This window comes from Equus caballus, chromosome 25, assembly GCF_041296265.1.
Source record: "Equus caballus isolate H_3958 breed thoroughbred chromosome 25, TB-T2T, whole genome shotgun sequence".
In the NCBI taxonomy this organism is placed as follows: domain Eukaryota; kingdom Metazoa; phylum Chordata; class Mammalia; order Perissodactyla; family Equidae; genus Equus; species Equus caballus.
The window spans coordinates 40,110,089-40,137,267 of record NC_091708.1 but is presented as its reverse complement, the minus strand read 5'-3'; the positions used below and the strand labels follow the sequence as shown (position 1 = coordinate 40,137,267).

At 58.8% G+C, this 27,179-nt stretch overlaps 3 protein-coding genes across 12 annotated transcripts in view; 2 read left to right on the top strand and 1 right to left on the bottom strand.

Moving 5' to 3' along the window:
• ZER1 (zyg-11 related cell cycle regulator) overlaps positions 1-8,932 on the top strand; it is a 28,327-nt gene extending 19,395 nt beyond the window's left edge. For both annotated transcript variants that reach the window (XM_023629062.2, XM_023629063.2), the window contains exons 10-16: positions 733-774; positions 947-1,066; positions 1,744-1,859; positions 2,199-2,387; positions 3,424-3,521; positions 5,380-5,482; positions 7,297-8,932. In XM_023629062.2, coding sequence (XP_023484830.1) covers positions 733-774; positions 947-1,066; positions 1,744-1,859; positions 2,199-2,387; positions 3,424-3,521; positions 5,380-5,482; positions 7,297-7,354 — 726 coding nt within the window. In that variant the 3' untranslated portion in view covers positions 7,355-8,932. The remainder of the gene's footprint in view (positions 1-732; positions 775-946; positions 1,067-1,743; positions 1,860-2,198; positions 2,388-3,423; positions 3,522-5,379; positions 5,483-7,296) is intronic.
• On the bottom strand, positions 8,913-26,594 carry PKN3 (protein kinase N3). Of its 4 annotated transcripts, none has more exons than XM_070251572.1 (22): positions 26,412-26,567; positions 24,120-24,384; positions 23,787-23,932; positions 22,930-23,041; positions 22,730-22,857; positions 22,327-22,510; positions 20,763-20,909; positions 20,568-20,677; positions 20,315-20,458; positions 19,826-19,901; positions 19,572-19,740; positions 19,272-19,374; positions 19,100-19,167; positions 18,716-18,779; positions 18,474-18,565; positions 17,892-18,068; positions 17,115-17,177; positions 16,933-17,009; positions 16,357-16,499; positions 16,162-16,269; positions 15,914-15,994; positions 8,913-9,205 (listed from the first exon to the last, which is right to left on the bottom strand). In XM_070251572.1, exons 1-22 carry the CDS (start codon positions 26,433-26,435, stop codon positions 9,059-9,061), a joined length of 2,628 nt encoding a protein of 875 aa, XP_070107673.1. In that variant the 5' UTR covers positions 26,436-26,567; the 3' UTR covers positions 8,913-9,058. The 4 variants fall into 4 exon arrangements, with proteins under 4 accessions (XP_070107673.1, XP_070107671.1, XP_070107674.1 ...); XM_070251570.1 differs by lacking the exon at positions 8,913-9,205 and adding an exon at positions 15,271-15,802 and having other exon boundaries at positions 26,412-26,594; XM_070251573.1 differs by lacking the exon at positions 8,913-9,205 and adding an exon at positions 15,271-15,802 and having other exon boundaries at positions 15,958-15,994.
• Positions 11,953-15,334, top strand: ZDHHC12 (zinc finger DHHC-type palmitoyltransferase 12). Of its 6 annotated transcripts, none has more exons than XM_023629064.2 (6): positions 12,107-12,242; positions 12,469-12,592; positions 13,701-13,729; positions 14,089-14,166; positions 14,355-14,521; positions 14,708-15,334. In XM_023629064.2, exons 2-6 carry the CDS (start codon positions 12,469-12,471, stop codon positions 15,033-15,035), a joined length of 726 nt encoding a protein of 241 aa, XP_023484832.1. In that variant the 5' UTR covers positions 12,107-12,242; the 3' UTR covers positions 15,036-15,334. The 6 variants fall into 6 exon arrangements, with proteins under 6 accessions (XP_001500449.1, XP_070107721.1, XP_023484834.1 ...); XM_005605849.4 differs by having other exon boundaries at positions 13,593-13,729; XM_001500399.6 differs by lacking the exon at positions 12,469-12,592 and having other exon boundaries at positions 11,953-12,242; positions 13,593-13,729.
• Positions 26,595-27,179: the final 585 nt, after the last annotated feature.

Genomic DNA, 27,179 nt, shown 5'->3' with positions numbered 1-27,179 from the left:
GTAGCCCCACTGCTGCATGAAGGATTTAGGCAAGATCAAGGGAAGCATCTCCTGACAGTGAATGTTGCTTCCGACCCCTGTGGATTTCCTCCACCTCGAACACTGTCGCCCTCTCCCAGCCCCTCCATTCGCCCATTAGGTCCCACTGTACAAGTCACTCCTGCCTCCTCAGGCCACATGCCCCTGTTAGGTCTTCCCGGCTGGGATTAAATAAGGGTCTGAGGACGATCTGTCTAACGTCGGCCTCCTGACGTTATGACAACCGACGGGGTTGTGAGCACCATAAGCAAAGACACCATGCTTGTTCCTTCCATCGTGACATCCCCAGTAATTCCTAGCTTAGGGCCTAGTGCAGAGTGAGGAGATAGATATCTGCCAAAGAAAGGAAGGAACGAATGAGGAAGGAACGAATGAGGAAGGAACAGCCAGTCTCCTTTCATTTTATCGCTGGGGAGCCCAAAGCCCACAGAATGGGAGGGCCATGTCTAAAACCACACAGGGAGTCAGGGTAGAGCCAGGCCCCGCACCCAGGCCTCCTCATGCCAAGTACCAGGTACCAAATCTGTGGGTTGCACTTCTTCACAGCCTCCCAAATAGATGGGCAGATTTGGTCTTGTCAGGCTGTGTGAACCACGAATAGAATTGCTGACTCTCCTCTCTCTATCTTGCTTCTTGGGGGACATGGTAGCTCTTGAGCCCTGGCACCCCACAAGTTCTCTTCTCTGCCCGCAGACCATGCTGAAGCTAATTCAGAAGAAGCTGCTGGACAAGATAGTAAGTCGAGTCTTCATGGAGACACTCTGCCCCTACCCCAGCCTGGGAGGGGACTGGCTTGCCCCTGGGGGATGTCCATATTTTGTCAGGGGCGCCCTCAGCACATGCCAGGAGCCCGCGGGGCCATCCGGGTGAGCCTATGCGGAGCCCTGAGCGCCCCCCCCCCCCGCAGTGTGACCAGGTGATGGAGTTCTCCTGGAGCGCCCTGTGGAACATCACGGACGAGACGCCCGACAACTGCGAGATGTTCCTCAACTTCAACGGCATGAAGCTTTTCCTGGACTGCCTGAAGGTAGCGCTCTGCGGCGGCCGCAGCCTTCTTGGCCGCTCACGGGCCTCTGTCTGGAGGCTCCCCACCTGGATCCGTCTCCCTGCGGTTCCCACAGAAGGGCAATGGGGGCCAACTCACGGGCCCGCCAGCCCAGGCTGTGCTGCCCTCAGAAGCTCCGGAGATCTTCCTGCATGCAGGCGGCCTGGCCGTGTCCTGTCTTAGAGCCCTCCCCCCAGGGAAAACCTGCCCCTCCTTCTCAGCAGTGATTGCTCAGCCTGCCCGCAGTCTGACTGGGGGCCGTCGGGACATGAGCTGGACAGGATTCTGACCAGCAGGATGGCCCGTTCATCCTAAATTCATCCTTTATTTTCTTGCTCTAGTTTCTAAGAGGATTCGCTTAAACTAGTATTTTGAGCTTTGGTAAATAGAACCATGTTTGTCCCATTCATAATTTTATAGGTCGGATCTCCACTCCACCTTTGATTTTGTGACAAGGAGCCCCACCATTTCAACCCCTTATAGTGTGTACCCAGCACTGTCTTCTAGTATGAGGTGTACTAGAAGGTGGGGGGCACCATAATGCACCCCCCCATCTAGTTGGAATGGCCAGACAGACGCTCATAAAGCTTCTAGGTTAACAATACCAGACACTAATCAAGTATGAATTGATGTGGCCCCAATGGCTTTCATTTTGCCAGGAATTCCCAGAGAAGCAGGAACTGCATCGGAATATGCTGGGACTCTTGGGCAACGTGGCAGAGGTGAAGGAGCTGCGGCCCCAGCTAATGACTTCCCAATTCATCAGTGTCTTTAGGTGGGTGCCTCTGTCCTTTCCCTTTTTGCTTTGGCTCCCAGGTTGCTCAGAGCTCTAGTCTGTGCTCAGTTGCAGCAACTGCTTTTAGCCTAGGTTTCCATTATAAATGTTGCCTTTTCTCTATAACATGGTTTCTTATTCTTTTAGTCCTCCATAAATAGCCCTCTGGTAGCTAGTATTTCTTGTCTTAAGCAATCTCAAATCTCTTTTAGAAGTGCTCTGGGTATGGACAATAAGTGATAAAGAAATCTGGCATCTGGTGTGTAAGTTGGCATCCAGCAGCTGGTATCTAAAGAGGGACGTGGGCAATAGGACTCCATTTTTCTCTCTTCTTGGCAGCAACCTGCTAGAGAGCAAGGCTGATGGGATTGAGGTTTCCTACAATGCCTGCGGCGTCCTCTCCCACATCATGTTTGATGGGCCGGAGGCCTGGGGCATCTGTGAACCCCAGCGGGAGGAGGTGGAGGAGCGCATGTGGGCAGCAATCCAGAGCTGGGACATCAACTCACGGAGGAATATCAATTACAGGTGCGGAGTCGGGAGGGTGGGGGTCACCCCGGCGGTGGGGTGAGCGCTGAGACAGGACGCTTATTCCCAGCAAGTCCCGTCAGAGCTTCCTGCCCTTCTTCTCATCCTCGGTTGGGTCTCGCTTATTGAGGAACTGTCCACATCCAGCACAGAGCAGAAGGCAACACCTCACCTCTACCGCTTGGTGCCTGTCGCCTGCACTTCACACCTGTGTGTACCCACAGCCTGCTGTTGACAAACATTTGAAACACATTTGTGGAAAAAAAGGAGAAAATATAGACACGCAATAGGAAACAAAACAGAAACTATTGGTCCCCTTGTTCCCTGAAAGAGAACTCTGGAACATTCTGGTGTCTCCCCTTCCGGCAGTTTTTCTATGCACAGATTTGATTACTTTCAGTCCAGTTGGCATCAAGTCTCACTGTCTTGTGACTGAATTTCCAGCCACAAGGTATGGGTCACCCTCATCTCTTTATGACTGGTTTGCTGTGTGTGCTGGTGGGTCATCTTGTCCTGATTGACAGTGAAGAAAATCCATATTGGGAGGAACGGCCTCAAGTTTGTGGCTTTGCCAACACTCCAGTTACTGTTGGTCCCGAGGAGAGATGAAGCGGACTCACTGGCCCAGGGGGTTCGCACGTCGATTTTTCGGGCCTTTGGACCATGACTCCAGATGCCTGTCGACGGCCGGCTGTTATGAGAAGTGCGGTCACACTTTCTTCTGCTTCCCAGGGTCCTTCCCCCTCCCCCTCAGGCTGGGTCTCCCCTCCTCACTGAGGTCCCCAGTTGCTGCACCACCTAATCTGTGTCCCTCCGGCCTCCCTTATGTGTCCTTGCTCTTCACCTCTCTCCCAAGGGAGCCCCTCTGTGGAGCTGAAGCAGCTGAAGGGCCATGTGCCCCCGCATCCGTGTCCCTGCATCCTCCTGGTCTGCTCACGGTTTGCCATAGGCCTTCAGGGGAGAGAGACCTCCAACAAGAGAAGCTGCTCTCCCCGACCCCCAGCACCAGAAGTGACCTTGATTTCTCTTCCTACAGGTCATTTGAGCCAATTCTGCGCCTCCTTCCCCAGGGCATCTCTCCTGTCAGCCAGCACTGGGCCACCTGGGCCCTGTACAACCTTGTGTCTGTCTACCGTGAGTACCCACTTGCCCTTTCTTCGGACACAGGGACATTCACCCAGCTGAGTGCTTTCCCTCAGGGAGCTCACAGTCCAGGAGGGGAGCACTGAGAGAGCTGGGGTCTGCCTCAGAGCAGCGCCCTCCGCTTTCCAGCACTCGTGGGACACCCGGCGTGACGGCTGGCCGCTGCCTCACCCCCAGAAGCAGGGCTGGCCAGTGAGACGGCCCATCCAGGGTTCCAACTCAGCTTTCTTTGTGCTTCCTGCTTCCGTGCACGTGAACAGCCATAAACCTCCACGCCTTCTGCGCGATAGTGAGACCAACCCAAACAGAACCAGCCCCTGAGGAAACAGATGTCCGAGGGAGCAGGAGAGAGCCTTCAAATGGCTCTAACTTATTTCCTCAAAGAGAGCCCCCTCCCGTAGAAGAGCCTGAGCTGTCCCTGCCCGGTGGCTTTGGGGGAGAGGAGAAAGGGCGCAGCCCTGGGAGTCTCTGATGGCTGCCCAGGGTAGACCTCTCGTCTTCTCCCTCACTGCCTGTGAGACCTCATGCAGGCTCCTGAACCTCTCTGGGCCTCAGATGCCTCCCTGTAAAGTGGGGTAAGGATACCACTCACCTCATAAGATTGATGTGAAAAGAGAACCAGCCTAAGTGCCGAGCCCAGTACCCGGATTCTGCTCAGTGCCGGGACCTGGAGAGTGGAGGAGAGCGCAGGCTCCACAGGCAGACTGCCTGGTTTGAAACCTGGCTCCACCCTTGCTGTGTTACTTCGAGCAGGTTTCTCAGCCTCTCTGTGCCTCAATTTCCTCTTTTTTTTTTTTTTTTTTTTTGAGGAAGATTAGCCCTGAGCTAACATCGTGCCCATCTTCCTCTACTTTATACATGGGACGCCTACCACAGCATGGCGTGCCAAGCCATGGCACATGTCCGCACCTGGGATCCAAACCGGTGAACCCCGGGCCACCGAGAAGCAGAATATGCGAACTTAACTGCTGCACCACTGGGCCAGCCCCTCAATTTCCTCGTCTTTAAAATAGGATAATAATAGCACTTACCTCATAGGATTACTGTGAAATAAGACATTTTACATATGCTTACAAGGGTGTTTGGCACGTGCCAACTGTTCAACAAGCATTAGCATTTTTTAGTACTACCTGAGGTTAGTCTTACTAAAAAGTAGCATCTTACCTCAAAGAGCCAGCATAGCCCAGAGGATGGAGCCCTGAGCTGGGACTCCCTCACAAGCCTCTGGGGTGGCTTTGGATGAATGACTTCATCTCGCTGAACCTCAGTTCTGTCATCTGTAAAATGGAGATGATGAAATTCGCTCCTTCTCCATAGAGATGCTGGCAGTCTACTGAAATGCCTGGTTCTCCGTAGAGTGTGACGCCCTGGGTACCGAGCACCAGAAGGTTTTTTGTTGGCGTGAACCATGAAACCACCCAACAGGAAGGCATAGTGGCTCCAACCTGGCTGGTCACCAGAATCACCCAGTGGCATTTTGTTAAAAATACAAATAAATACGGGTTCTTGGATCTGTTGAATCAGAATGCCCAAGGGCAGGGCTTAGTAATCTGTATTTTGACAAAAACTTCTCAGAGAATAGAAGCCACTGGTTTGGGTGATAATTTCCATAGGGTGAGCTCTGGAAAAAAATGCGACTGCGTGTCAAAGGCGGGAAGAGCTTTTGCAAGGACTCCCCCCATGCTTCCCCCAGGGGCACTTGGGCCCTGGCTGCAGCAGTGCCTTCCCCCAGGCCTGTGTCTTCATCCTGCCCTCCAGGAGGGCAGTCCTGGCAGCAAGGGTGGGTTTCTGGGCCACAGGATGAGAGAGGACCCACCCTGATCACCTGCTGTCTGCCCCTACCCCACAGCGGACAAGTACTGCCCCCTACTAATCAAAGAAGGTGGGATGCCCCTTCTGAGGGACATGATCAAGATGGCGACTGCACGGCAGGAGACCAAGGAAATGGCCCGGTAAGAGAAGGGAAGTGGCTCTGCTTGGAGCCTTATCTAGTGGAGTGTGGGACACAGTGGGGGCCCTCTGTGGTTAGGAATGGCTGAAATTGGGAGTTGAGCGTGGAGGTGGACAGCATACTGATGTCCAGCTGGGGCTTCCCTGAGTGTCATTTCGGCCACAATGTGGCCACAAACTAGATGATCAAGCTCTGAACAGAGCATTATTGTCCTCATTTGTAAGCTTCGTTTCCTTTTATTCCCAAGAAATCCCATCCTCTCCTCACCGAGCATTAGCAAGTCAGGTCAGAATTTTTTATTGTTTTTGGCCAAAGATGTTCCAGATAAAGAGGACACGGTGTGGTAAGATACGTTCTGGAGACCAGGTGGGCAGAGTGTGAGTGAGGTCCTGAATGTGAGGGCCCCGGACACGGCAGGCCAGCAGGCCTATGCTGCTGTGTGGCTCTCAATACAGTGTCTGCAACACTGTCAGCTCTGCTCTCACACCCATCAGGGCAGGAGAGAGACCTCAGGGATGGTACCCGTCCCAGCACTAACGACCTTGCTTCTCCAGGACCCATTCTAGAAGGGTGCCTCATTAAGTTTACCCCAGTTCCTTACACGGTGTAAAATAAAGAGAATCACGGAGGAGGACTTGAAGCTTGGAGGCTCACAAGACAGTGGCTCACTGGGTGGGGGGCGTTGACGGGTTCTGCCATTATTTTCAGCCAAAGGCCCTGCTTAAACATTAATTGACAGATTTGTCTGAGTTTGAGAATGGTAAAATGAGTGGTTCTCAAACTTAATCTCCCTAAAGATCCACCGGGAAAGATTGCTAAAAAGGTACAGGCAGGTCCCAGCTTAGGTTTTCTTTTCCAGCGGGTGTGGGAGGTGGGCGTGGATATCTTCACTGTCAACAGGGATCCCAGGAGACTGGAGAAGCACAGGGTAAGCCCTTACCTCCCCAGTCCCTTTGAGCATCTCTGTAAGACCTGAGATGTGCATCCAAGCTGGCCGGCCTGTCTGACAGCAGGGTGGGAATGACACCGAGAGGATGCTTAGGAGAAGGCACAACTGTCCAGCTGTCCACAACTCCTGTCCGTTCCAGGTATCCCCTACTTTGTGAGAGGCACTGGGTACCTCTTTAGCACATGGAGGCTACAGTGAACACTTGCCCACCCACCCCCCACCCCCCGACCAACCCAGAGGCTTAGTGTTGAACCGGAAGGCCATCCAGGGGCCAGGGTGACAGCTGACAGCAGTGGGGCAGCAGTTCCCAAGGCCACCCCGGAGTGGGTGACAGATCGAGATCTGAGCATGAGGGGTGGTTCCCACACACTGTGCTGGGTCCTGGGCGCTGCGGGGCGGCAGGGGCCCTTGTGTGAGCACAACTGCCCCGCAGGATCCGATCTCAGGTGAATCTGACATGCAGCTGGTTTGGGGAACCCTAGTAGGCTCTGGGGAAGAAAAGGCCTGGGTGTGCAAGGGGAAAGCGAAGAAGGAGGAGTTGCTGAAGAAAGGACCAGAGGGTTTTGGAGGTCAGGCCTGAGCTGATTCAGGGGAGCGCCTAACCCCTGGAGCTGAGAGGTGGGGAAGGGGGCATGGGAGGAGGGAGGGGAGGATGGACGCTCAGTGCATTCGTGGCCACAGGGACCATTTCCTGGGTTCTCCACCTGTGCTTCCACTCTGCCAGCCGCTCTGCATACATGCTCTCTGTCAGCATAGCATCACGGTTCACGTTTGCTAACAAATCCAGCAGCCAGATCAGCCGGGAGGGGCCAGGCCCACCCCGACCCATGCCTGCCCTCCGGTCCTGTCTCTCCCGTTGTCTGCAGCAAGGTGATTGAGCACTGCAGTAACTTTAAAGAGGAGAACATGGACACGTCTAGATAGAGGCCTCCACCCCTGCGGCCACCCCTGCTCTGGACCCGAGGCCGGAGGAAGCGTTCTCAGCAGGCCAGCTGGCAGACCCCCACCGGGAGCCTCCCACTGGATGGAGGGGGACTTTTGCACAACCGACGCTTTTCCTTAACATTAGTGAGATATATATATTATATATATGTATATATTATTTTTTTTTGGTTAGGAAGTGTGAAGTTTTGTGTGTATGATTTCTGTACAAAAACAAAAGAAACACTCCCTGAGTCCTTGCAGCTTCCTTGGCCATTCTCGAGCCCAACGCAAAGCCGTCATTGCTGCCACACTCACTCCCACCCCGCCAGACTAAATGCCTCTACCGTTGTGAGCGTCCGGTCCCTTCCCAGTGATCTCAGACCCTCAGACTCTCTGTTAGGAGAGGCAGCAGGCTGTTAACAACCCTCTCTGGCTTCCTCACCCACTTGCCAAAGCCTGAGAACCCCATCTGGGTTCCCGAGTGCGGCTGATGGGGTTTGGGATGAAAACTACCCCCACTGGGTCTCCCAAATGCCTTGGTGCTCCCAGCTGTGGCCATCTGGGGCAAGGAAGTGAACCTTGCTGAGGCCCAGGTCCAGGCAGCCCCAGCCCCAGAGGAGCCTCCAGGAACAGGGCTCACAGTGGCCCTGCTGCTCTCTGGCCAGGCCTGCCTGAGCCCACGCTGCTATGGAGGCTGCCTCCTAGTCTCCCACCAGGTCCCAGGCTGGTGAAGCCTCCAGCCCAGGGCTGGTCAAGAACTCGGGCAGATTCCATTGCCCCTTCTGCCAAACATGTCAGAACTGGCCCCCAGCCCTGGAAGCCAGCACCTTCTGGAGCTGGGGGCTCGCTCCCTCCCTTCCCAGCCCCTTAGCAACCCGCAGCACCCAAGGTGCCCAGGCACCCCACCAGCAGAACTGAGCCTGCCTCATTTGCCCCTGCCTGCCCCGCTACCCAGAGGCCCCCACTCCAGCCTTTCCCAGCAGCAACAGGCAGATGCCTCCAGACCAGCACTTGGCACAACCTGCAGTGGCCCCACTTGGCCCTCCTGAGCCCCCCGCCCCACTCCCAGGCTTTATTTGGAAACCTCTGTGCTGTGTTCAGAGAAGTGTGAGCCGCAAATGTGTCTTGAAATATCTGTGGTCCTCTTGGTAATTCCGAATTGCTTCTCATGGAACAGGCGGTGGCGAGGAGGTCCCTCTGGAACAAGGGGCCTGGGGAGCAGAGCTGACTCTGCAGGCAGCCGCTGGGGATAGCTTTTCTTCCCTCCTCTTTCCCTGGGCCTGTTCTGGGTTCTCCTAGCATTTCTGCCTCCAGACAGAACAGACTGGATGAGCAGCCCGGGGAGAGACACCTGGCCTTTTTCTCTTGGAGTCTTTCCCTCCCGGCCCTGGGAAGGGGACAGCTGCCCTGTGTTCCCCCAGCTTGGCAGATGGGCCACATCTGCCCCCCTTCCACGCTCACGTGGCCTGAGCCAGACCCCGGGCAGAGCTCACGTCACATTGCTTTGTCACCTGGGGCCTGGGTAAATGTCTGTACTTGGAGATGTCACAGAAATACATTTTTGTGCAACGTGGAGAAGAGCAGAGTGTCTTTTTTGCAGGTGGAATGGGGTCAGGAGAGGGGTGCGGGCCGGCTCGGGCAGTGAGCCTTGAATGTGGGTATCTGTGGCAAGCAGGGTGCATTCAGTCGGTTTGTGTACCCAGCCTAGAGGGTCAGTTGACTGCAGCCTGGGGACAAGTGGCAGAGCGGGCTGGAGTACCTGTTTCCTCTGTGTTCTCTCCGCATCCCGGTGCCCAGACACTGAGGGTACCACTGGCAACAGACCAACGGCCCAGCCCAGGATGGCTCGATCTGATGGTAGAGACAAACGTGAAATATGAGATTAGGACCTGGGTGCAACAAGCAGGGAGAAGGGAGCAGAGAGAGGGTACCTCCTGAGGCCTGGTGGGAGGGGGTGGGGGGTTAGGGAAGACTGGAGTCGGCTCAGGGAGAGGGACGACCACGTGTGGAGGTGAGAGGCAGCGTGGTGTTCCAACATGGTCAGAGGCCTCTCACAAGAGGAGACGTGAGCTGAGTACAGAGAAAAGCCAAGCCTCCAGGCCTGGCCATGAGGGGCTCACGTGAAGAGCCTCCTAAACACAGGCCCCTGCTAGGGGAAGGCCTGGCTGCTCCCTGCACCAAGCACGCCGTGCAGCTGCAGCAGTGAAGCAACGAGGACACGAGCAGGAGGGGAGGGAGAAGTAGCTGGGATGGCGGCTCTGCCCAGGATGGTCCTGCGTGACACCTGCTGCCTGGTGTAACTATCAACAGCGCCCCCAGGGCCCCAAGGTACTACGGAGGCTGCCTCAGTGGGGAGGGCTATTGCCCAAAGAACAGTCTGGGTGCTGGGACCAGCTCAAGGGGCACCATGCCCACATGTGCGCCTGCCCAGAGACAACAGTCTCTCCTTGACCAAACTCTAGCTTGGCTCCTCTGAGCCTTCTTCTTGACTAGGCCTCAACCTTGACCTTCAAAAACCACTACAGGCTCTCAGCAAGTGATTTTATCCCCCTCCCTTCCCCCGCACTAGAGCGCTGAAACAAACTCCAACATAGTTTCTAAGGGCTCAAGGTCGAATCCCTAGGATGACGCCAGCCCCCCTTAAAGTGCCTGCCTGGGAAAACTCAAGGCTGCCAGAAGAATCGACTGTTTGTTTTAGCCACCACCTGAAGATAGGCCCCACAGCGTAAAAAAAGGGCTTACAGTTGTGAATCTGTCCCTTTGAAAATATATTTGTATTTTTTACAACTCAGGCGTGTTTTTCTCAAGGCCCTGAAAGCCATCTAAAGTGTAATTCTAAGGAAGGATCAGGCCCTGTCTCCCAGTCTCTGTGGGAGGATAGAAGCCCGCTTCAATTATTGCCAGCCAGCAGACACAGCTGGCCTGGTCAGTATTTACACTGACCGCCCCTTTGCAATTTCTCACTTCCCTGAGTCTGTGCAAGCCCCCGGCGTCCTCTCTACTCCCTCACCCTCCCTTTAAGATGCCCAGCCACCTCTGTACAAATCGAAGTTGCATTCAGTTCACACTGGACCCCCCTTCCCTCCTGCAGTAATATATTGAGGATTAAAATCTGTCTTTACCACTTTAACTAGTGTCTAACTTATTTATCTTTGACACCAGCACAGTGACTGACTCATGGAAGCTTTAGGATTATTTATTAAGTGGATGAGGTGCTGGTGGACCCCCTCATCACACTAAGTCATGCACCCATTGCAGTAATCAAGACTGAGTTGTAAGTGACACTCAACTCAAACACCTACCCAGACTAGTCAAAGGTGGGAGGGAATTCATTGACTAATGCAACTGGGGAACCTAGAGTTAATATCAGCTCTAGGCATAGCTGGATCTAGGGGCCCAGACAGTGTGGTTAAGACTGTCTCTCACTCCCTTGTTCAATGCTGCTTGTCTCTATGTCTTTTTATAAATTGACCTCATTCTCTCCTGTCACAGTCTCTCTCCACATAGCATCAAGACAGCTGCTAGTTGCCCTTATATTCTATTCCTTATGCTTAAGATCCAAAAGAATGCCCCTTTCTCTCTCAGTGTCTATACAGTATTCCCATGGAATGATTCTGATTGGCCCTACCATGTCATGTACCCACCACGTAGGACCAATCACTGGGGACAATGAGATGGGGAACTATGTTTGGCCTTCCTGGGTCACATGCCCATATCCTCTCTCCTACCACCCTATGGACTGAGGGTCTCAGTTCCTCCAGAACCACATGGGATGGGGAAGAGTCAGTTCCCCCAACGGAAAAAGGGATGCTGAACTGACAAAAACGACAGATGTCAGAAGAGTATACTGCATTGCTGGGAGGGGGCCAACCTGATGGAGAAAGAAGGTGGATGTTGGGATCAGGGCTAAATGGGGAAGGCCCTGAGGGGACAGGTGAAGGAGTGTGAGCAGTGAATGATGGGGTTTCATTTTAGAATAGCCTGGAGGCTTGAGTTGGGCAAGTCAGTCTGGCAGGGTGTAGGTGTTGGCTTACAGCCGGGAGACAAGACAGTCCTGTGCTAGACACTGTATTGCCATTATTTAATCCTCCCAACCACCTTAGGAGGGGGGTACTATTACCGTCTCCTTTATATAGACAGAAGACAGAGCTCAGAGTGGTTCAGTAACTTGCCCAAGTTCACACAGGTAGGAAGGAACAGTGCTGCTGTTTCTGACTCTGACCCAAGTTGGGCCCTTCATAGAATCTGCACCACGGACCTCCACGTTGCTCTCGTCCCGTTTGCAACATGTGAAATGAATAACAAGGCGGTAAGGGTGTCACCACGGAGCAACCTTGGGCCAGTCCTGCCCCGCTCGAGGCCTCAGTTATCACATCTCTGAAAGGGGCAAACTCTACAACCTAGAGTAACAGACGCCTGGCTCTTTGAATGGCCCAGGGAACTGCACGCATGCGCGAGGCTGCGGGGTTGGGGCAGGGCTGGAAGCCCAGAGGGCGGGGTCGGGACTCGCGCCTGCTCCTCGGCTCTCGAAACTTACCTGGCTGGTAGGGGGTGGGATTGGGGGAGTTACCGGCTGCGCGCGCGCCGGCCCCGCCCTCGGCCTCTTCAGGCACCTGTTGGCTCGAGGGCCTACTCGGCCGCAGCTGCTACCCAATAGGCAGCCTCCCTGGCCCAAGATAGCCCCGCCCACTGCCCGGATCCGCCAATCCCCGGGTGGCCGCGGCCCCACTCCCTCGGAGCACCCGCCCCTCTGGGCGCTTCTTCCGGGTGGGGCCCCGGGCGGAGGCGATGGCGCCCTGGGCGCTCCTCAGCCCCGGGGTCCTGGTGCGGACCGGCCACACCGTGCTGACCTGGGGGATCACGCTGGTGCTCTTCCTGCACGATACCGGTGAGCCGGACCTCGCTCGACCCCGGACCCACCTGATCCCGCGTGGTTCCCCAGACCTTTGGATCTCACTGGGTCCCTTGCCAAAGCCCCAAAGATCCTAGGATTCACCCCATCTCCACCAGCTCCTGAACCGCCCGCCCGATCCATCATTCCAAGAGCCACCTGCTTTCCGCCTAATACCCAGTTGATCCCTAATTAATCCCAGCATCTTCCTGATCCCTGCCAGATGCCCTGTCCATCCCAGGACCCATCCGGTGCCCACCAGATCCGAGGACCAAGTCGAGCCCCATCTTCCCTGATCCTGGGACCCACTCGATCCTTCCCAGGAATTGACTCCCAACCTTCCCTCTGTAAGATTCTGAGAATCAACTAGACCAAGGACTCGCATCCCGCCCACCCCAGGGAACACTATCTGCCCAAGTCCAGGCTCCCCACCCTCAGGCAACAGAACACCCCATAGGAGCGCAGCCTGTGCCCCATGTCCCCATCCTTGCTTCTTGCCCTGGTAGGACCCATTCACCTCACCTACCCACCCCCACTTCCCTCCTTCCCATCTTTACCTGCCACAGACCACCTCCAGCACAAGCTCCCATGCACCGCCCACCCCCACCCGTCACTCTAGCCTCAGCCCCTCGACTGCGGGGCGTTCTCACTTTCCTCCCAAGACCTTCTCAAGTCCCCTTCGCCACCTTTGCCCTTTAGCCTAAAAACCTGCTCAGTCTCCCCATCAGAAAGGACCTCCAGTCCTTTCTCTGCTCCCTTTTACAATCAAGGGCCACCAGAGTTATCCACACTCTGCTGTCTGGCTGTCTCACACCCCTCACTCCTCAGCCCCCCACCCTCCCCAACTCTTCAATCACTTCCATGAGCTGAACCATTCCTGGCCTGGGCCCCCCTCATGTCACCCTGCAGCATCGGAGCCTGCTGGCCCCATCCTCCTCTGTGTCTGTCCCCTGGGCATCTCAGATTTGGCCAGTCTCTCCCCATCCAGCAGACAGAGGTGGGAACCCCTCCTCCCTCTCCCCTACATCCACTCAAGTCTGGCCCCTTCACTCCGTTACTCCAGCAACAGGAGGACTTTCAGAAACAGATCTCACCCTACAACCTTCCATGATTCCCTCTTGCCCTCCAGAGAGTGCAGATGAACTGGTTTTCTTTTTTTTTTTTTGCTGTACCTAAACTTCTCACCCCTGTACCCTATGCAGTGGCCACACCAGACCACTCCTCGAACCTTATTTCCAGACCTTTACTCAGCCAGGGACACTCTCCCCACCTCCAGCTGCACCCCCACAAACACACCCTCCTATTCGGCCTGGCCCCAGCCTCACTCTCCTCCTCCGGCCTCTCCAGCACTGCGGCAGTGGGAAGAGCAGGGGGAGCTGCTCCTGCCCCTCATCTTCCTGCTCCTGGTGCTGGGCTCCCTGCTGCTCTACCTGGCTGTGTCACTCATGGACCCAGGCTACGTGAACGTCCAGCCCCAGCCCCAGGTAACCAGCGGGCCTCTTGGGGCCTAAACTCCTCTCACCAACAGGGGACCCAAGGCCCCAAAAATAGGCTCTGTGCAGAGAGCTTTCCTGGGGCATCTCAGTGAATTCTCTTGCCAGCCCTAGAACCTCATCCTACAGTGAGGAAATCTCCAAGGCCCAGAGAGGGGAAGCCACTGGCAAAGGTCACACAGCCTCGCTCAGTCCAGGGCACTCTGCCTGACCCCACCACCTCCATTACGCATGGGATGGGCCCCAGAATGTGCACACGCAGAGCTAAGCTGACCCCCAAGGGAGACGTCCACCAATGCCATCTGCGTCCCAAGAGGATCCTATCTTATACCCTGTCCCCTCCTTTTCAGGAGGAGGCCAAGGAGGAGCAGACAGCCATGGTTCCTCAGACCATCCCCCTTCGGCGCTGCAGATACTGCCTGGTGCTGGTGGGTGATACAGGGACCTCTGTGGGAGGGGTCCACCCTGACCCCCTCCTGCCCCAGTGCCTTGGCCTCACCCCTCCTCTGGGAAAGCCTCCCAGATTCAGGCTCCGACCTCCCTCCCTCAGCCCTCCCCTCGTTGTTGGGCCCAGAGGGGAGCGGGTGCTGAGTCCAGATTCCCTCCGTGCCCACAGCAGCCCCTGCGGGCCCGGCACTGCCGGGAGTGTCGTCGCTGCGTGCGCCGCTATGACCACCACTGCCCCTGGATGGAGAACTGCGTGGGGGAGCGCAACCACCCGCTCTTCGTGGCCTACCTGGCACTGCAGCTGGTGGTGCTTCTGTGGGGCCTGTACCTGGCATGGTGGGTTCCAGCGCCACCCTGGGTGCCGGGGGAGGGCGGGCACCGTGCACCCACAGGGTGTGTACAGAGCCAGAACTCCCTTTTCAGGGGCTTTGGACCCTCTCCCAAACAGCTTGCTCACCGGGCTCCCTGGGGCACCCCTGCCCTCCCCCAGCTCTGGGTCTCCACCCCTATCCTGCCCTGCAGGTCTGGCCTCCGGTTCTTCCAGCCCTGGGGACTCTGGCTGCGGTCCAGCGGGCTCCTGTTTGCCACCTTCCTGCTGCTGTCCCTCTTCTCGTTGGTGGCCGGCCTGCTTCTGGCCTCGCACCTCTACCTGGTGGCCAGCAACACCACCACCTGGGAGTTCATCTCCTCTCACCGCATTGCCTACCTCCGTCAGCGCCCCGGGAACCCCTTCGACCGCGGCCTGATCCGCAACCTGGCCCACTTCTTCTGCGGATGGCCCTCAGGGTCCTGGGAGACCCTCTGGGCCGAGGAGGAGGAGGAGGAGGAGGGGAGCAGCCAAGCTGTTTAGGGTCACTGGAGGCGGGCTGCCATCTTGTGCCTGAAAACCTGAGGAGCCGCACCCAGCTGGGGTGGGCCCTCGGAGGGCCTGGGCTCCTCACTCCGCCCCGTCCTGCCAGGCCTCAGTGGGCAGTGCTGCCCTCCGAAGGGAGAAGGGGAGGAAGAGGACCTATGGGGGGCTCAGGCACAAAGGACCTGGGCCTCTGAGACCCCACCTCGCCTCCCAAGCCAGGCTGCCCCCAGTGCACAGTTTTATAAATTTAATATTCCATAAAGCAGGTCACGTATTAAAAACCAAACCAAACCGCTCCTCGCTGTGCTACCCTTTCTGGTCCAGGTCTCGCTAGGAAGCAGAAGAGAGGTGGACAGTGGGGGAGCGGGAACTCTGCCCAGCGGCTGAGCCAAGTTCACAGCAGCAGCCCCCTGGCTGCCACCTCAAGTCCCCAGGGCTCATAAATGCCAGGCAGGGCCCAGGCTTCCAAGGCAGGGTGCAGGCCGGTGGGCAGAGAGGTGGGCGAGCGGAGGCTGGGTCTGGGGGCAGCGGGCAGAGCGGCCAGGAGGCCCTCAGGGCTCCAGGAATCGCTCTGACACAAAGTCGAAGTCCCGGAAGGCGGCCTGTTGGCGGGCAGTGAGGGGGCTGCGGGGGTCCGGCGGGGTCAGGGCAGGCGGCAGGCCCGTGAACTCGCCCTCGAAGTAGCGCAGGTCTGTAGGGCCACAGAGGGTGGGCACGAGCGGGGGCCGGACGGCGCGGGCGAGCAGGGCCTGCCAGTCGGTGGTCTGGGGGCAAGGGGAGAGGGGCCTGAGACAACGGGATCAGCAGCCCCTGCGGTCACTCCACGCTCCCCACTGTGCCAGGCACCCGGGACCGCTGCAGCCCTGGCCACTCACCCTGAAGAAAGGCTGTGTCTTGATCTCCTCAGCATCCTGCTCACCCGCCCCCAGGCGCTTCTCCGGGCACTTCTGGAGGAGCTGGGCAAGAGGCCAGGGGTTTGCGGAGGGCTCTTGGTCCGAGGCATGGCCCGCCTCCCTGAGTATCCCAAGTGAGCTGGGCCATAGGGCCCCAAGGATGGGTGGTGACGGGTGGCCCATGAGCAGGGGCAGCTGTCCAGCCCAGCGCTGGACCCTGCAGTGAGTACCTTCTGAATGAGCTCGAGCCCTTGCACGGACAGGAAGCGGGGACATGGGGTGTCCGCGTTGACGATGCAGTCAAACACCTCCTCCTCAGTGTCCCCCGGGAACGGGCACTGTGGGGATGGGGGCTCAGCAGGGTGCATGGACAACCCCCACCCAATCCGACCTAGCAGCCCCAGCAGCCCCGGGCCAGCGCTCACCTCGCCCACCAGCATCTCGTAGAGCAGCACACCCAGCCCCCACCAGTCCACAGCCCGCGTGTAAGCCTCCTGGGTCAGCACCTCGGGGGCCAGGAACTCCGGGGTGCCGCAGAAGGTGCTTGTCCGGTCCCCAAAGCCGATCCCTGCAAACCAACATCCACACCGATGCTGGCTAGTGTGCCTCGTCCACCATAGCCTCTGTGGTTGTTAAATCAACAGCCAACCCTCCTGACCCCACATATTGAATCCTGTGCCAAGCCCTGCCCCATTCCTCAGAGATGGGAATGGTTCTCATGCCATCTGACTGATGAGGAAGCTGAGTCTCAGCCAAGCTCACATGCCAAGGTCACGGAGAAAGCAGAACCCAGTGCCCTCTCCCAGCTCCGAGCACAGGCTCTCCCTCTGCGTGAGGGCAAGAGCTTCTAGGGCTGGGAATAAGAAGTCACATAGCCAGCTGGTTCCTGGAATGAGGGCTGGGGCGAGATTTCCTAGGAGATGCCACTTGCCCACAGCCCTGCTGACCGGGGCTGGGTGAGCAAGGCTGGAGGACATGGCTCCTGCACGGTTGGCACCCACCTTCCTTACATAGCCCAAAGTCTGCGATCTTCAGGAAACCCTGGGCATCCAGCAGAAGATTATCCAACTTAAGGTCCCTGAGGGTGAGGGGGCAGGTCAAAGGGGCTGAGAAGGGCCAAGGCCCAGGAGCAGGGCAGCAGCTGCCTCCTTGCCCACTCCCCAGCATCTCAGGAACAAGTTACCTGTAAATGATCTTCTTCTCATGTAAGAACTGCAGCCCCAGGACCACACAGGCCAGGTAGAACCTAGACGGGGTGGTGTAGGGACGAGTTCAGACCCAGTACTGCAGGGGGGGCAAGGCAGGGAAGCACAATGGCCATGGCCTGGGGACCCCCAGATGTCCTGGCCAGAGTCAGATATGGGTGAGAGACGGTGGGGGTGAGACTTCTCCTGACAGCAGCCCCAAGCTTGTCCCAGGGTGGCTGCCCGCTAACGGCCTACCCTCCCTGGGCTCTTAGATTCTATGCCAGGGACGCTGCTGAGTGTTCTCAAGCCCATTCTCCCGGGCTCCTCCCAGCAGCCTGCAGGTGATAGTCATCACGCCTGTTTTTCAGATGAGGATCTGGGACTCCAGGTAAGTGATGCACCCGCGGTCACACAGCGAGTGGCAGAGCTGATATGCAAACCCAGCTCCAGAGGCTGCATTCTGGTGGGCAAGAAATAACTCCAGGCACCAGCAACTTCCTGTGCCCTGGTCCCTGTGCTCAGTTAATTATTAACCTTACGCTCTTCTATGCAACAAGCCCATGAAATAGTCATTAGCCCAGTTCACAACCACATAAGCCGAGGCCCAAGGTCATGAATGCTGTGAGTTGATAACCAGGATTTGAACCAAGGCCTCCCTGACACAGTGCTCTTTTGCTGAGGGGCACCCTGGAGGAAGCAGGATGAAGGGGGCCGAGTACAGGGAATGAGGGAAGCCTTGCTGGGAGAGGCAGTCAGGAGGGACGGAAACCCACCGGGCCTGGGGCTCTGGAAAGACATCCTCGTGGATCTGCATCATGAGGTCACCACCGGGTGCAAACTCAGTCACGAAACAGGCGTGGCTGGAGGTCTGGAAGCAGGCAAGGAGGCAGAGCAGGAAGGGGTGGCCTGTGCAGCCCACAGCCTCCAGGATCCGCTTCTCGCAGTACAGGCTGCAGGGGGGGCCGTGGCGCTCAGAGGGAAGGCACACCTCCACTGGCTGTGTCGTGCAGCCAGCGCAGCAGCCCTGGCCCACTGGGTCCTCAGTCAAGGTGCCAGGCAGGTAGAGGGATGGAGTCTGTGTATCAGGGGCCCATGAGGGTCATTGAACCTGCAGGACCACCACTGCCACTGTCCCATCTTACAGAGGGGGGAACGGAGGTGCAGAGAGAAGAGGGGACCTGCCCCAGGGCACACGGTTAACAACTGCAGGTGCTAAAGAGAACCCAGGCCTGGCCGACCCCACAGGGTCACCTCTTCAAAGCCCCAAGAGCAGTCAGCTGCCTTCCGGTGCCCACAGTCCCGGCCAGCCATCCCGGGTACCTTCCAGGGTCAGTACCCCCGGCCTCACTACACACCTCTCTATCTCGTCCCGGCTCAGCACCTCCTGCTTCTTAAGTGCTTTGATGGCATAGTACTTCCCTGTCCCCTTGAACTGGACCAGGAGGACCTGGGGACCAGAGACAGCTTAGGCTCCAAGTGGCCAGTACAGGGGAGCCTTTACTTCCGCCACCCACTACCCCACGATCACAGCGACCTCCCAGCTAATGTGCTGGGGCCTGCCTGCCCCCCTCCACTGCGCCCCTCCTCAGCCCACTACCTTCCCAAAGTGTCCCCGGCCCAGCACAGCCAAGCAGCGGAAGTCCTGAAGCCGAGGGGGTTTCCTGCAAGAGAGAGGGCACAGAAAGCCCCCTGGGACAAGGCTGGGCCTCCACCAAGAGCCGCTCCAAACCCTCCGGGGTCCTAGGCTGTCCCCAGTTATGGGGCGGGAGGGAGAGGGGCTAGAGAGCCTGCTGGAGGCTCCCAGGACAGTAGTTTCCTGGAGTCTGGCATACAGCTGGAGCTCAATAATGTGGGTCCAGCGAGGAAGAAGCTGAGAGCGAACCAGCGAACGCCGAGGAGCCACGGGGTGATGTATGAACGGACACACAAACCCTCAAGTGGATGACCGTCCCAGACGTGAAGGTGAACCTGCCGGGGGTACCTGGTGGCTGAGGCTGCTGGAGGTGGCCCGAGTCGAGTCATGGGCTCCATGTGCGGGCGTTTGGTGCGCTGTGAGGACGGAGGGCTCAGGGCAGAGTGGGGCTTCCTCCCGGCTTCCCCTCCAACCCTGCCACCCCCACCCCGGCAGCCCCCAGGGCCACCAGCCCCCTCACCGGCGTCTCCTCGGGGGTTGGCTCCCAGGGCAGGTAGAGGCGCGGGGGCTTGGGTGGGGGCCTCATCTCTTCTCCCAAGGGGGTCTTCTTGGGCAGGAAGTTACTGTGGGGAGGAAGCAGACACATGGCCGAGCACAGACAGATGGAATAGCTGGGGGGGACAGACACACAGCCATGCTGAGAGATGACAGTCAGAGGTCAGAGGGGGGGCAACCGGGACAGAAAGACAGATGCCCCCTGCACCTGGAGAGAGGCGGACGCTGCAGAGAAGCAGGCAGGCTGGGGCAGGCGGCTCCTCACCTGGGTGAGGCAGGGTCAGCGGCCCCCCGGCGTGTGGCCGGGGTCTGGGGGCACACTTTGGGGGGGCTGATCGTGCTTGGGGAGCTGCAGGGGGGCAGCAGGCTCATGACCAAGCGCCCCCAGGCCGCCATGTTGAGGTTCATCTGGGAAGCCCTCAGGAAGTCCTGGCCTGGGAGCAAAAGGGGGGCTCAGTCCCGGGGTCTCCTGACGGGCCCTGCCCTGCACCCTACATGCACACCCTCTCCTCTCCACACCTCTGCGTTTAGAGAAAATGCGTTTCTGCCTCTGCAGCCGGGGCCTCTTCTCAATGACAGGGTCACAGAAGGTCACCTGCGGGGGCATGGGGCAGGGCAGAAGACCAGTCCCCTCCCACCCTATCTGCCACGGGCACCTCCTCACCCTCCAGGATCCCAGCCTAAGCCCCCAATATCAGTGGATGCAAGAGCCAGAAAGGCCCAGAGAGATGGATTCAACGTCCTCATCGGTACCACTGGGGAAACTGAGGCCCAGAGAAGAGAGGCACTTGTCTAGGGTCACACGTGAGGCAGGGCAGAATCAGGACAAGGACACAGGCCCCTAGACTCCTGTAAAGGACTGAGAATCCTTCGTTCCTGGAGACCTCCTCCATCAGGCCTCAATTTCCACCCCTGGGCGGGGGGAGCGGGTTGCACAGTCTTGAAAGCCCTTCAAGCTCTGATGGAGCCAGGGCCCTGTGAGGTCAGAGGGCAGGGGCCAGTGGGCACCTGGGCAAAGAGCAGTCCCTGTGGCACCAGGCTGAGGGAAAGCTGGTGACAGGCATTGTCCAGGAAGTCCTCCAGCCGCAGGAAGGCCACACCGCACAGCTGCCGCCAGTCCCGCCAGTGCACCCCGATCTCCAGCTCTCGGGCCTACATCAGAGAGGCAGGCTGAGGGTGGAACAGGGCACCAGCCCCTACCTGGCCGGCCTTCCACCCCACGGCCCAGGGTCGCCCGTGATCGCACAAGGGCCAGCCTCACCCGCTCCAGGGGGACAACAAAGGTCTGGTCCCAGGACTGCTTGGCCACTGGCCCCCAGCCTGTCTGGCCCACGACGCGATTGTCTACCTTCAGCACGGCCAGCACCTCGCCTGCAGGGCCAGAGCCAGAGTTCATGGCAGGCTGCAAGTGGCTGTCCTTGCTGCCTACCCCCAGCTCCCTGCGCCCCCTACTCACTGGCCAGCTCGCCTCCACCACGCTGCTGTTTGGCCCTGCCCCGAAGCCAGCCCTGGGAGGGGCTCCCGGCCAGCGCGGCCGCCGGGGAACGTCCAGGCACGGCTGACAGCAGCTGTTCACAGCCCAGGAGGCAGACCTGCAGTGTCCCTGTGGGGGAGCATGAGGAGGGACTTAGGTGCCATCCTCCCACTGCCGCCACCAACGGGCCTCTGGGACCCCAGAATGCTATCCTCTCCTCTGGAGGTAGCTAAAGCCAGACCTTGTCCACGTTAGGCCTTGGTAGCCACTGCCACCCTGCAGACAGACCAACCGGCCCACCCCTCCTGCAGACTCTCTTGTCAGGGGCAGCAGGGGGACACACAGGCAGAGGAGTGAGACTCAGACCTCAGCCAGGCTGCCAGGAGCCACAGTGCATGAGGACATGCTGTTCAGGGCTCAGGGCCGAGGCAGCCCATGGCTGGGACGAGCTTGGGCAGCAGGAAACCTGGCTGTCTGTCCTGTCTCCCCTCCTCCCTGGAGCTCAGTTTCCCCATCTATACAGTGGAAATGAGTGCCCACCTCCCACAATGGGTACAAAGTGTATTTTGGCAACCAAGTGGATTCATTTTCAAGGTCATTAGAGTTTTGTCCCTCAAAGGGTAGAGGAAGCAGTGGGACTCCAGCCCTAAGAGCACCACTTAGGGAGTCCAGGCCAGGGGGTTATAAACAAAGGCAGTGCCCAGAGTTGGAAGATTATCTTAGGAAGAACAGCTTGAGGAACTAGGGGGTTAGCCAGGAGACAGGATTGGGGTGGCCCCAAGTAGCTGAATTCTAGGCCTTTTAACAAGCCATTCTCGCCGCCTTCCCCAACTTGTCTACTTGGTCAACTCCCATAAGCCCTTCAAGGCCAAGCTCAGACACCACCTCCTCCAGGAAGCATTCCTTGATTCCCCAAGGCCAGGTGAGGGGGCCCATCCAGCCTGCATACTTCCCCTTCTCAGCTCTGCTCACAATGGAATGTGGCCTGTCTACCCCTGCACAGTCTCTGAGTGGGCAGGCGTTGGACTCTCTAATTGGCACGGCATCCCAGGAAGGAAGCTCAGGGCTTCCAAAGTCGACACTCTCAGATTATTTGTTGATTGCAATTCAGCTGCCACTACAAGGAGACAAATCCAGCTCGGGATAAGAAAGACCTTTCTAATGGTCCCAGCTGCCCAGGACAGGGTACCAAGGCCTCCAGGGCTGTGAGCTCCCTAACACTTGCCCTTTAAGCCTAATCATGGTCACTCATTTAGATAAGAGCATCATTGATTGAGTGCTGACTGTGGCGGCCCTGTGCTTGGCACTTCACATTCAGCAACTCACTGAATTTTCACAGCAACCCTATGACGGAGGTGCTGTTATCATCCCCATTTTATAGATGGGTAAACTGCGGTTCAGAGAGGAGATGTCAGGTGCCTAAGGTCACACAGCAAGAGGGTGGTGGGGCCAGGATTGGAACTCTTCTCCAAAGTTCTTCTGCTCTGTTTCGGGGTCCTCTCGGGAAGGGAAGGCGAGCTCTGTAGTGGGAAGGACTCCTGGCTACCTGTCATGGCAGTGGGCTTCACGAGTGCCCCTGAAGGCTGGGGGTTCCCAGACACGGCAGTCCGCAGCTCCCGGGCCACTCTAGCCCGCAGAGGGTGGGCAGGAGGCAGTCCCTCCAGCAGCTGCTCCAAAGCCAGGCGCAGGAGGTCCAGTTTCTGGGAGGACTCCTGGAGCTGGGCCTGAGCCTGCAGAGGGGATACAGGAAGGGGGTACTGGCCCAGGGGGGCTGGGGGCAGGGGCAGCACTCAGGCCACCTGGAGACACCCCTCCCATGAGGTCTAGACAGAATGTGCCTCCTCTTGGCCATCCTGCACGGCCAGGCCAGCCATACCTCCCGCCACTGCTGGTATGAGAACAAGCAGAGCCTGAAAGAGGAGCAGCAATGGGAGGGCCCGGGGTCTGACCTCAGCCAGTGCCTTGCGGTCCTGTGTTCGCCGGCTCCCCAGCAGCTTCACCACGTTCTTGGCACCCTCGGCCACAGCAGCCTCAATGTGTAATCGATGCCTCAACTCCTCTGCCAGCAGCTCAGGACCTGAGGGGAGGGGTCAGCCCTCAGCCCCATGCCCTGCTCTGCCCTGCCTATCCCCACTTCTCAAGGCCTCACCTGGTTCAGGGGACCCACTGGCCTCCAAGCTGCTGATCTTCATTCGCAGCAGGGCCACCTTCAGCTGGCTATCCCGCAGCATCTGCTGGGCAGCTGCCAGGAGCTTCCTCTCCTATGGGGTGAGGACACACGCCCCATCAGACAGAGCTAGCCCAGAGCCTCCCCTGTCAGACCAGGGCCTGGAGCCAAGCCTCCCTTGTCACACCAGGGTGGAAGCTCAGCCTCCTTTGTTAGACTCAGTCTGGGGCAGAGGCTCCCCCATCAGACCAGACATGGCATGAGGTCAAGCCTCCTCCATCATATCAGGGCCGAGCTCCCAAGATCATGCTGGGAGTTGGGACTGGGCCTGGGACTCCCCATTAGACCAGCGTTGTGCCCTCTCTGTTAGACTAGGAGTTTGAGCCACGCCTTCCCTGCCAAGCTGGGATTTGGGGCTCCCCCATCAGACGAAGGGTTAGGCTTGTGTCTCCCTTCTAGAGTCAGTGGCTGAGTTGCACATCCCCATCAGAACAGGGGCTGGAGGGGCTGGCCCCGTGGCCGAGTGGTTAAGTTCACGCGCTCTGCTGCAGGCGGCCCAGTGTTTCGTCGGTTCGAATCCTGGGCGCGGACATGGCACTGCTCAATAGACCACACTGAGGCAGCGTCCCACATGCCACAACTAGAAAGACCCACAACTAAGAATACACAACTGTGTACCGGGGGCCTTTTGGGACAAAAAGGAAAAAAAAATAAAATAAAATCTTTAAAAAATAAAAATAAAAACTTAAAAAAAAAAAAAAAAAGAACAGGGACTAGAGCAGCACCTCCCTGATCATCTGAGAGCCACATCTCTCCCCTTCAGACCCTGGGAGCCTTACCTTGGGGGTGCCATTGGCGTACGTGTGGGTCATGTTCTCGGCCCCCTGCTTTACCTTCAGCTCCACCTGCAGCTGCCTCTGGAGGGCCTCCAGGTGCCCAGCCCTTGGCTGCTCTGCTGGTGGCCGGGGTCCTGGGGCCACAGGTTCTGTGTGCACAGAGTATGGGGCACGTGTACCCCTCACCCAGAGTCAAGAGCCCCCTATGGCCTAGCTCTCTCCTCCTCTCCCCTCCTGGGCAGGGGCAACCTGCGAGGCTCTGAGAGTGGCCAAGGCCCAGGAGCTGGGTGGGCCTGGCCTCCTGCTCCAGGGTGGCTGCTCCGACCCCTCACTCACCAGCCGGGCTGGGCCCAGGGCTGAGCCCAGGGCTGGGCCCGGGGCCGGGCAGCAGGATGCGGGCATGCAGCTCCCGCAGCTCTCCATGCAGCTGCTCCAGGCGGCGGTTGGAGGACCGCAGCAGCTGCTGCACATGGCCCAGCTGCCGGCGGTCTGTGGCCACCCGCCGCAGGTTCTCCACACCCTCCTTGATTTTTAGCTCCTTCTGGATGGCCCGGCGAATCACCTCTTTCTCATCCTCAGGGGGCCGCTGGCCCGCCCCAGGCTGTGGAATGGCAGAGGAGTCAGTCGTCCCACTCGTCCCGCCACCACATTCCCCGCTCACCACAGGTAGAGGGGAGGGAGGCGTAGACCGCACCCAGGACTGACACAGGGGTTTGGGAAGCATCTCCGACCTCAGAGCTAGGACCCTAAGCCAGATGGAAAGCTCGAGGCTATTTACCCAGCCCTTGCTCCTGTCCTCTGCCATGAGAGAAAGGTCAGGGGAAAAATTGTTACATTTCTGCTGTGCACTGAGTGCCAGGTTCTGTTCTAAGAGCTTGCCATACGTTAACCTGTCAGTCCGCACAACCACCCCATGAGGTAGGTGCCAGTTTTATCCCCATGTTAGCAATAAGGAAGCTGAGACCCAAAGAGGTTAAGTAACTTGTCCAAGGTCACAACACAGAGAAGGTGACACCACCACCTCTTGGGCCCCAGCCCCTCCCCGCCAGCCATGCTTAATCAGACTGCTTTTAGGCTGGGATTCAGGCTAAGATTTGGGACCAGAAATGAAGCTGGGGATTCACCCAAGGTCACACACAGAGGGCAGCTGGAGGCCTGAATAGAGGCCAGGGTTGTCCCCCTGACGCCCCAGTGCCTCAGGTGGCAAAGCAGAGGCACACAGAGGGGCTCAGGAGGTCTCCGGGACCCACTCCCGGCTCCGCCCCTGGGAGGAAGTAGGCTTTTCACCGCTTCACCCCAGGTTGGAACAGAGGAGGAAAACCTCCTTCCCAGAGGCCGACATTTCAACCCACCAGTGCCAAAGCTGACCGCAGCCCAGGGCAGCCCATGATGCCCCCTCACAGGGACTCTGGCAGGGCCTCCCCCTTACCTCTCTGCAATCCATCTCCTGAGCCCGGTGGAAGGGGTGGCTACTCCTCAGGGACCCTCCATCCCCCCCTCCACTGGCCTGCTGGCCCGCCTGTCAGAGGGCAGGGGCAGGGGCGGGGCTCAGGAAATCCTTTGAGGGCCCTAGGCCAGAAGGCCAGAGCCAAAGGCCTGAGCAAACAAAGATCCCATGGAGCGGGGGGCCCGGCCACCGGGGTCCTGAGTCACCCAGCTGCCTGCTGGGCGGACGTTCACAGGAAATCGGAAAATGTGTACAAGCCACGGCTGGAACAGGCGTAGGGGCCTCCGGAGGAAGGGGGTGGGAGGGGGCCGACGCAGCCCTGAAGGCTGCCTAAGCCGTTGGGGTGGGGGCACTCGAGGAGCCTTGTGGAAGACACCGCACCCTTGAGCATAGCCCACAGTCCTGCCTGCCCTGGGTTGGAATGCTGCCATGTGCACACAGCCTCTCCCTTTCTGCTCTGCGGCTGGGACCCCATCTTGTACACAAATGCCCCCACCCCCGTTTGCTAGGGGCCAGAACTCCACCTCTCCCTCCCCAGTAACAGCCGAACACACAGCCTTGGCCCCTGCGCCCATGCGCACCTATCGCCAGCTCTGGCAGGAACCCCGCCCCTTCGCACGCGGGCTGGAACCCTGTGTACCCGAAGCTTCCCGCTGGGGCGCTGGGCTAGGCCCTTCCCCGTGGTGTGCACGCTCCCCGGTGCCCGGGTGCTGGGGAGAGGCTCCCCCCCAAGTGCGCGGAGACTGGCCCCTCCCGGGCCCCCTTCTGCCTGCGCACACACAGTCTTCTCCCCCAGGACGCTTCCCCATGTGCCCGCACGGTAGACTCCAACCTGGAAGAACCGATTTGGGGAAACTTTGGGGCCCACCCTGGTGGCCCTGACTGCAGATTCGGACGTGCTCATGACTGGCCTGACTGGAGGTTCTGAGTCACTTGGGGGTGATTTGGGGACGTCTCCGGGGAGTACGAACGACTTACCCCCAGGGCTCAGGTCTACCCTGCGAACGTGTAGGGGGGCAGGGGGCAGGGGCTGGGAGGGGTACGGGGAGGGGTTGGGGGTGCGGATGTAGAGTGCGGGGCTGGGGACGCGGCGGGAGCTCGGTGCGCCCCCGGCGGTGAATGAGGCATCCCCCACCCCCTCGGCCCGCGCCCAGAGCCCGGCCTCTCCGGGCGCCGTTCACCTGCCGCGGCGCCCCCTCCTCCATGGCGCCGCTCCGGCCGCTCGCCCCTCCTCTCCACCGCTCCGGTTCCGGAAGCCCCGGCCCCTCCGCCAGGACTTTCAAACTTGAAACTTCCCGGGAAGCGGCGCCGGAGCCGCGGGATCGGGCGCCCCCTCCCGAGGTCCGCTGGCCCTCCCGGGACCTGGGACCAGCGCCGCCTCTCGGCCGCGCTGCCTCGGCGCCCCGGACCCCACTCCTGACCCCGAGGCCCCAGCGCCTCCCCTGGACTCGACGTTCCGCGGGACTTGGGACCCAGTATCCCCTCTCTTGTGAGGCCGCAGTTCCCGCTCCACGCGACACTGACCCCCGCCGCGGGACAGGAGTGCAGGATGGGACATTTCTCGGGCGGGGGTTCCCTAGTTGTCCCAGCGCGCGCTCAGAGGAGCGGGCCCAGATGGGGACAGCGCCGCCTGCCGGCCGCGGGGCGCTGCCTGTGTGGCCGGTCCACTCCAGGCTGGGTCAGCCTCCTCTTCCTAGGAACCCCGCCACCACCTGGCTCTTGCTGCGAAGTCTTCGTTCGGAAAATCGTTGGTGTAAAATGGGCTGATCCCAAACCTGTCGCCCCCATGGAGTGGTCAGTCTTGTCTAGAACCACTATGAAAATATATGCGTCTGGGAAAAGTAAAACCGCACTCAAATTAAGCCAAATTGCAAATCACAGATGAATAAACCAAACGTCTCTCAGTCCCCCATCACTGTATCCTCTGGCGCTTTCCGATTCAGCCAGTT